The 9812-nt window shown below is 31.2% G+C and overlaps 1 protein-coding gene across 1 annotated transcript in view; it reads left to right on the forward strand.

The window, feature by feature from the left end:
- LOC129215993 (basic salivary proline-rich protein 2-like) overlaps positions 1-9096 on the forward strand; it is a 39357-nt gene extending 30261 nt beyond the window's left edge. The window contains exons 8-9 of the mRNA XM_054850125.1: positions 6735-6824; positions 8040-9096. Of these exons, the coding sequence (XP_054706100.1) occupies positions 6735-6824; positions 8040-8147 (198 nt within the window). The 3' untranslated portion in view covers positions 8148-9096. The remainder of the gene's footprint in view (positions 1-6734; positions 6825-8039) is intronic.
- The last annotated feature ends 716 nt before the right edge of the window (positions 9097-9812 follow it).

Below are 9812 nucleotides of genomic sequence, written 5' to 3' on the forward strand. Positions count from 1 at the left end.
CATTCACAAGATGGAAGTAGGGGCATTCCAAGGTATTTTTGACATTATGTAGAGTCCGTAACGTGAACTTTTTTTGCCATAACTTTTTAATTTACCGTTTGATTTGCAAATTATTTTAATTTGAGCTGGTGTGTTGGTAGGAAAAGATCAGAATAAAATAATATGCTAATCAAACAGTAAATTAAAAAGTTATGGCAAAAAAGGTCACGTTACGGACTCTATATAAATGTCAAAAATACCTTGGAATGCCCCAGTAGACGATGCTTAAGTGCTTTCGTTTTCAAAGACAACACAGAATTGGGGGTTTCTTTTAACTGCAAACTAATAAAAATAAGCAGAATGTGCTGCAAAATATTTTTTTTTTCTGGTTATTTTAAATAATTTTATTGAGAAATGAAAACAATTATACTATTTAAAATTTCATCTTATCCCTATTGCTTTGGACACGAATGTGCTAAAACTTCACAATTAAATTGTAGTGTAATGGGGATTTTTTATTTTTAAATTATTTTCATGCAACAAATTCAAAATTTCATATCTGAATTTTTGACTTAGTCGCCATATTTGGTCATTTGCGAGATTTAAGTACACAAGACTCTTAAAGTGATCAAGTTCTCAAAATTGGAATTAGATGTTTATTGCAATGCAAACTATTGAAAATAATGCAAAATGGGCTTCTTATTTTTTTTTTTTTTTCGGAAAATTCTTAATTTTTTCTTGAAAAATGCAAAATTTTTTTTCTTCAGAATATTATTTTATCTTGATTGGTTTAGATGCTAATGTGCTAAAAACTATCTATTTCATCTAAATTTTAGTTTTTTAAGGATTATTAATTATTTATAATTACTTTTAATGCAACAAATTCAAAAATCTATCATCTTAAATTTTTCGCGTTGTTGCCATGTTTGGTCATTTGCAACATGAAAGTAGACAAGACTATTATTAGCCTAAGTTTCCGAAAACAGAATTGGTTGTTTGTCTCAATGTAAACTATTAAAAATAACAAAAGGCAAAGAGTTATGTTTTTTTATTATTATTATTATTTATTGATTTTTTTTTTTTTTTGAAAGGGAAATTTTATGTGTTTGATCCTTATTGTCTCGGAGGCTTTGTTATAAACTGAAACTATTTCATCTAAAATGAAAGTTCCTGCTGACTTCTCATTTATGTATTTATTTATTTATTTATTTATTTTTTAATAAATCAGAAACCTGTTTTAACTTGAATTTTCCATGTACAAAAAAAGTATTGAATAACTCTATTTTAGAATGTGCAAAGTCTTATTCATCTATTTTTTTAATGAAAGTTGTAAAAACTGCCCCCCCCCCTCCAGTTTGTGTTTCAAAACTTGGCGACAGTGGTGGCCACTAAGCTTTTGGAGTCTAGTGGCCACTGGCCACTTAGAAGGTTTCGGAGTCTTGACCTTTACTATGAAGTTTCTTTACTTCCAAGTATAAGAAGTAATCATGTTTTTTTTTTTTAAATCTTCAATGTGTTCTTATGCAATGCATTTTCAATACATGTAGGATATGTATGAAAGAAGAATATTTTTAAAAAGGGTTGCAGTTTTATTAAATCAAACAGTAATCTTGTTTTTTTTTTTTTTTTTTACTTTTCAATATGTACCTACGTAATGATGCTTTTTTAATGTAAAATAATTTTATTTTAAACTTGGTTGTAGTTTTGTTGAAATTATAACATGGAAATTCAGAAACGCATTGTAATGGTGCTTAGAATTTATAGAAGCTTACGGTACAGAAGAAAGGTTTAGCACAGACTACGATTTGGTGCTCCTATTTTAACCCTCATTGCTCCTATTTTTTCCCTTAAGTGCTCCTATTTTTTTTATCTTGAGGTTGGCAGCTATGGATGTACATAAATAGTACATCTTTTCAGGAAGTAATTTTTAGATGTCCTATATCGCATTTTTTAGGTCAGGAAACTATGTTTAGGCTAAAAATTTGTCAGCTTAATTAACACTTCTATGCATGGTAACTGCAATAAATATCTTGTAAAACCAGAACTCTGATTTCATTTAATCTTTAATCTAATGAACAATTTGTTCTAACTACATTATAATTTAGGAAAATATTCCTTGAAGTATACACCTTCTTCTGAAAATAGAATTGATAGAGTAGTTACTGTGCTGCATGAATTTGTTTGATATAAGAATTATCTTTTATATGTTTCATAAAAGAAGATTTTTTAATACCAAGTGTAAATAAAAGGTGTGATCAAAAAATAGGGTAAATAATTTTTTATTAAAAAGTAATAAGGTTACATATAATTTGATTTAATCTCTTTCAATGTAGTGTGCTTGGCGAGCAATGCACTTATCCATGACTGAAAGCATTTCTGGAAAGCGTCTTTCGGAAGGGCTTTCAGCTGCTCGGTCGTGGCCCTCTCAATATCAACAATGATTCAAAACGTTTCCCTTTAAGCACAGTTTTACTTTTCAGGGGGAGCCAGAAGTTGCATGATGCTAAATCCGTTGAGTATGGCGGATGTGGACAGAAAGAAACACTTTTCCGGCCAAAAACTCGCAAAACACGATCTTCTTTCGGTTCATCACTCAAAAGTCTGGGAAGAAATTTTGTACTCCCTCGTCTCGTATGCAACTCATCAGTTAATATGATTTGAACGGAACCATATGAGATGCTAAGATCTACCTACAGCTCTTAAATAGTCATTCATCTGTTGGAACAAATCATTTTTTCCCACGTTTTGCACATTCAACTTCTGTTTTTGAGCTTAATGGACATCTCACACTCTGCTTGTCTTCAACAATATCATTTCCGTATTTAAATCTGTCATACCACTTGTACACAGTCTTCAGAGCTACCACATTATTGCCGTAACATTTTGTGAGATTTTTGCAACTTAAAACAAAACTTTATGTTCATGCGTTGTTTGGAATCCATTTGCGAGAGAGACACAATAAACTCAACCTCACTCTAGTGGCTCTGGCTGAAGACTGACATGTTCAAACGTGTTAGAACTAGTCCCTACTTGTCTCATATGATCATATTACTGGATAAATCACAGCATATGGATGTATCTTCAGCAGTTGCTCATGGGCGGATTTATGGGGGGGCCGAGAGGGGGCAATGCCCCCCAGTCTTGGGAGGACTCGATAAATGGTAACAACACATCTTCCAAAATCATAAAAGAAAAAATCATGATTTTTTTTTCTTTTGAATAGTTCAGAAATGAAGATGTAGAGAATAGCGACTGTCCTTCTCTGATGGGGGGGGGGGGGGCACCGTACACTGGGGGTGTTACAAGAGAGTAAAGCCATCACCGGGTTGCTGAAATGTGTTGAAAATGACTACTTTGAATTGAAAACCATTAGGGCAAGTACATGAGTAAAAATATCGGCTGAACAAGCTATGTAATCAGCTGAAAATACTTAAAATTATTAAAGATTGTTTCAACAAATTAGAAACTGAAACAAAGATTTAAAAAAAAACATTTACCTATAAACTAAACTAGCTTTTGCTTAGGGCACTCGTTTCGTTGAAGGCCCCCAACTCCTGAAAACTTCATATTTGTTCTTTAAAAAAAAGAAAAGTACTTGAAAAAATAAATTTCTTTTTAAAGTGCTTGAAAACCTTGAAAATTTGGAAAAGTGTGTCTACAAGCCATAAACATAATTTATAACATATGGGAGACGGTAGGGGGAGAAATGTCGATATGTGTCAAATTTAGCTCCTTGCCACTTCCTGCATCAAAAATGTAAAAATCATGGTTCTCACATTTCTGTAACACATTACTTGAGATAAATTTTTGTGACTCACATGCTTCATACATTGATGTTTCCCAAGTGCAGTAATTTTGGAAATTCTTTTGTATTGCTTTGTGTCTATTGCATATTGTTAATCTGTTCAGCGCAGAGGGAGAAAAACACTACCTCTATTTTTTTTTGTTTTTCGCACTGCTTTTACTTGAAAAAAAAAATTGTTGTAATGAGAAATCTCGTTTTTTTTTGAGCAATCACGATTGCTTATTGCTTTCACTTGACTGTTTTTGGCGTCCTATCATTTTATTTTCCCACCTCCACCCGCCGCACCATCACCGTGGACCGGCCGCCTCACGATGCTGCTCCTATAGCGAAAGCCGTCTCCAGGTTGCGTCAATATCCTACACTAACACGCATACATACACGCACGTGCAAACAAACACATACACACGCATACATACACTTACACAAATGCATACATACACCTACACACATACATAAACACATTCATACACCTACACGCATACACAAACACATACATACACCTACACACATACACAAACACATACACACACACACACGCATACATACAGACACCTACACATACACACACACCTACGCACAACTACCCACATACTCATGCCTACACACACATACACACAACTGCCCACACACTCATACCTGCACACAGGCACAAACACACACGCCTACATACACACACACACACTCGTGATTGCGAAAAACATAATTTGAATTTCAAATGTAAAAATTCAAATTAATTTTTAATTTTTTTCTTTTTAACTTAAAATAGAAAACTGTACAATCTAATACTAAATTTCAGGGACTGGAAAGGGCAAATGAAGTGCCTTTAATAATTTTAATTGTTCTCGAGTCCTTGAAACGGATTATAGATGAGTTTTTGAAATTCCTAAGCAAAGTGTGCTTTAATTTTATTTCTTATCAAGTGTATAAATTATGAATTGTCCAAATGGGTAGCATATTGCTCTCTTGTTTCCTATATGTATACATCATTTCTTTTAAAGCATTTTTTACTATTGATCATTTTGTATTTAATTCATTGTTGTATTTGTGGGTGGGTTGGAGGCAAGATCAAAAACTAATTGAATTGAACCGACAATCAATGTAAGCAAATAACAATGTATAATCTTCTCTTCTTCCTCGCTTTTTCTCTCTGAGGACTGCTGTCATTGATTTGTCAATTCGGAAACAATTTCTATTGTGTATTATCGTAATTTGCAAAAGAATATTTTGCTGTTTGTTTCCGATATTTTTGTAGTTCCAATTACCCCTTATAAGGCTTCAAAAAGCAGAATTTTCCATCTGTTTTACAAAAATTCCTTAGGGGGAGAAACCCCCGGACCCCTTAAAATTGCGGATATTCTATTTCACTTTAGACCTTATATTTAAAGCATAGTGGGGAGTAGGAAGCTTTAAAAAATGGCCTTTTTTTGTCACTGACAGAAAAGTTGTCCGGACTACTAAAGAGACCCAAAACCTGAAATGGCTTAGAGACACGTAGAGTCTAAATCCAGCCAGTTGTAATCAATACAACTAAAAAAAAAAAAATCCTGCCTCCCCCCCCCCCAGGAACTTGGTTCTAAATCCGCCTATGCAGTTGCTGCTATAAAAATTCATTCACCGTACTTTTTGATCACACCTCGTATGATGTAACATTTACCTCGGTTATTTTTTGTAATAAAACATTTTGCTAATCCTTTTAAAATAATCTAATAAAATAATGCTCAGATTATTCTAATTGTGGTATTTGTTGTGCTTTGTACGACCAAACTCATTCAAACCCACCTGAAAAAGTTGGTCTTATTTAGTGGATAATCCAAAATGTACCATTGCATCGTGTAAAAGTGCTAGTGGTTGCTTGGGAGTCGTTATGCATGCATACATTAGAGAAAAATAGAAAGTGTTGGAGGAATTTAAGGGGTTTGGTTTAAAAGGTCATGATAATCTGGTGTCATTGTTGGGAAATCTTAGTGTAAAATTTTGAACGTGAGAGCGTCAAGATGTTACTGTAAAAAGAAAACACAGAAGTAATGAAACTTTTAATCGAACAAAGTAGTAAATGGGAAAAATTCAATGCATCAACTTTCAACCATTAAACATAGTAGTGAAATTATTTCATGAGTTTTTGTCTGTGGCAAGGACTGCTAAAGGCAAAAATACGTTTAAACCAGTCACTAGCAGCTGAACTATTCATCAAAATCTAAAGAATTCTGGTTGACTATCAAAACAGATGTGAACCCATGTGTTCCTGTAGCCTTGATTTCATAGCAACACTTCGGGATGGCATAAACCTCAGCCTTAAAGACTAGAAAACTTGCTCAAAGGACAAGAGCATTTAATACCATTGTTGGAGGCAAAAAGCTTAAGTAGCTGTATTCTTGTTCATTTTGAAGCTGTCAGTGTTGCTGATATAGTGTTTCCCCCTGGCATTTTTGGGAAGGTACAACACCCTGAATCTTTTATGTTAACGATCACCATCCTTGCCCCTTAGATGTTTTAACAAAACTTCATCTCAAAAATAAACCAAGCCTGACTTTGAAATGCATCACCATCACTTTTCTCATCCACTAGAATTGGATTTGAATATTGCAAATCAGAATTTCCTCTGTTTTCAGCTTTTTGTTTTAATCAAGTACTAAAAAACTTTTTTTTGTTTAAAGAAAAAGAAATACTGTTGAAAAATACTTGTGTTTTGTATGCACATAGTATACAAAAAAGTAAAAAAGAAGCACCTTTTTTGCTACAAAACTTCTATTTAAAAAGTGCCATTTTAATTGATTAAAGTGCTTGTTTATCTAGAAGTACCCTGCACCTTTTTTGGTCATAGGAAACACTGACCAAAAATATTTATATAAATTATAAAACTTTTTGTTTTGTATGTATTAGAATTGTAATAAAAGATATATATATTTATTTTGCTTGGGTTAACTTTAATGCATTGAAATGCTTTTAATAGCATTCTGGTAGTAGTGCAATGCCTATTGGAGGAGCTATGGCAGGTGGAGCAGCAGCTTTGGCTGGAGCTTACATGTTAAGCAAGAGTCCTGTAAGTATGGAAAAAGCTTTTTATTGTAATTCGTTTTTCATGTATTTGCCGGTAGTCTAGGTAAAAGTCATCTCAATTTAAAGTATTTGGTTTTGCATTATTTTTGTGTTTAATGTTCCTTTTTATAATCTCTTGAGTTTTCAATATTGGTTGTATCACAAGGTTTGGAGTGGGGATTTTTAAAAAATTAGGACACAATTAGACAAAATCTTAGGACATTATTAGGACCATCAAATATCAAAAAAAAAAAAAAAAAAAAAATGCTATTAAAGCTATTCTATGGAAAATAGTTTGTCCTACACATGACACTTCATACATTTCACTAAAAATAACAATTTAAAAGGATAATGAACAAAGTTTTGTTGCTTAAGAATGTTACTATCATATCAAATTCTTTCTTTCTTTTTTTTTTTTTTTTTTTTTTTTTTAATGAAGTATAGGAACTGCCACATGCAGGACAAAATGAGTTTTTAGTGGAATGGCCATAAACATTATTTTGTTTTAATAATTCAATTTATTATTCCTCAACAAATTCCATTTGTTTCCTTCACATTGGAACCTTATCTTTTAAAACCTAGAATTTGTTTCGTCATTGCTGTATTGTGGGAGCAAACACACTTGCCCCAACAAGCACCTGCTGAAGGATTCCCATCAGAGTGCAGTGGCAAATACAAAGGGACGGTCATAGGGGTCATGACATTCATTTATAAATGAACTGTTGAATTAAATGCAGTATTTGCTTCTAAAATCTAAACATGTTGGTATTTTAGTAGAACTTTATAATGCTATATATTTTCGACCCTAGTTTGTCATTTTTTATTTTCTTAACATCTTGCCAATATGCATTTTAATGTGTTTTTGTAATGAATCAGTATTATGTATTACCTGCTGCATAAAAAATGTTCTATTCTACATGGCAGTTACTAGCATTAACACATTTTACTCTGAAAACACAGATATGTTTCAAACAAACATTATAAAGTATGAATAATGATATGAAGACAATTAGATTACAGCAGCTTGGGCCACCGCACGTGCCTGGTTAAATGCAATCCCTCTGAGCTGTCCATATCTAAAGTAAAATAATTAAAAATGAAATGTTTGTTGAATACTTTATAAGTGTTGTACTTTTATTTAAATGTTCAAATTAAAAAAAAAAAAATCAAGGTCTTAAAATGAGTTTGTTATATTTTATCCAATAATTTATTTATCAAGGTTGGGAAAATGATGAAGCCCAAAAAGATGAAGAAACTGTACAAGCACAAGCATAAGGGTGGATGGGGTGGTCGTAGTAGCAGTAGTAGCAGTAGTTCCAGTGATTAAAATAGTCTCTTTCTCATTTGATATGCCATATATGAAACCACTTATTACCATTTTCTGATCAGACTTTTTTTTTTCCAGTGTGATTTCATGTGTTTTTTTACTTGTGAAACATTACTTCAAATTTATTATGTACAATATTTTTAAATCTACTTAAAAATTTTTTTTAAATAAAAATGTTTCAAAATTAATTTGATTAAAAAAAGTTGCTTTATAATAATTTTTGCTTTAAAAAACCTATACTTTTAAAAACGTTGAGTTAGTTGCCAGAATTCAAACTGTGATTTTAGCTAAGATGCATTTTGTTGAGTTAAGAATTAAAAAGTTTTGTAATTAATTTTGTTAAACGCTCCAAAACGAAACTTTTTGTATGAAAAATAATTCAAGTGTTATTAATATTGTTTTCAGAAATTTCCTGCTTAAAAGAATATTATTATTTTGAAAAATATATAGTACGTCTTTCAGAACAAAGTTTCTAGTTTTATTTGTTTATTTTTCTCTGTTCATAAACTTTTGTCTGAGCCGCTTTTTGCATAATTACTCGGATAGTTATGAAGACATAAATTTTATATAAAATTTTTAATGAGTTAAGTATTATTTTAAATAAGGTACTATCATAGCAGTTTCTGAATTTGAAGTTTTGGGATAGATATTGATAAAATAGGCATTCAAGAATTGGCATTCAAATTGCATTAAAGTGTCTTATTATGCATTTGTAACATAGATAATATAGATGCTTTTTATACGTCAGTATTTGACAAAAATGAACTTTATATGCTGGTGCTAAAGCGTGTAAAACATTGTTAAATAAATATTAAATATAGTTAATTATATTTATGTAATAAAATATGTATTATAAAATATTGTTAAAGCTGTTTTACAATTTAAAGTTTATTGCTGATTTTATGTGAATTGAAGTTATTCAGTTTTGAGTAATAAAATTATCCTTCCAGAAATTGGTCTGATTTATTCTTGTTTTTATTGTGAGTTTAAGTTTTTCACTAACAATTTGAACTGTATCTTTTCTTAGTTTATGCTTAAAAATGTCATTATTAGTTGATGAGTTACTGCAAACAAATAATGTCATTTTGGAATATTTTCTTTTCTGATTGATATCATTAATTGTTCCTTATAGGATTTATATGTTTCAATAATTCCTCACTTAAAATTTTATTTCTAGAGCTTCTAGAAAGCTATTGGAATTTTATGTTCCATAATCCTTTATCTCAGTTGCATAACCGGAATATATTTTTTGGTTTTGGGGCGTTATTGAATCAATTTATTTGTCAACTTCTGTTATCATTTCAGTAGTACTTAAATTTATTAAATAGCATTTCTCATGTTTCTATAGCTAGTGACTTTTCTAAAATGTTGGAGTTGCACTCATGAAAATAGGTTTTGTTTTGGAATAATAAGGAGATTATTAGATGTCCCAGCTTCAAAATATTAGGACTTAAAATGTAATTTGCATGAGAAATGCAACAATATAAATTATCAGTTAAATTATGTCTTTGACGTAAAAACAATTATAAACAAAAATAACCACCTAGAAAAATTTTTTTTTTACTTATGTCCCATTATTATGGAAATCTTGAAATAATTTAAAATTTTTTGTGTCAAAAAACATAGCTGAGTTTTGACTGAAATTTCATTTAAATAAAGTTTGTG

This window comes from Uloborus diversus, chromosome 2, assembly GCF_026930045.1.
Source record: "Uloborus diversus isolate 005 chromosome 2, Udiv.v.3.1, whole genome shotgun sequence".
In the NCBI taxonomy this organism is placed as follows: Eukaryota; Metazoa; Arthropoda; class Arachnida; order Araneae; family Uloboridae; genus Uloborus; species Uloborus diversus.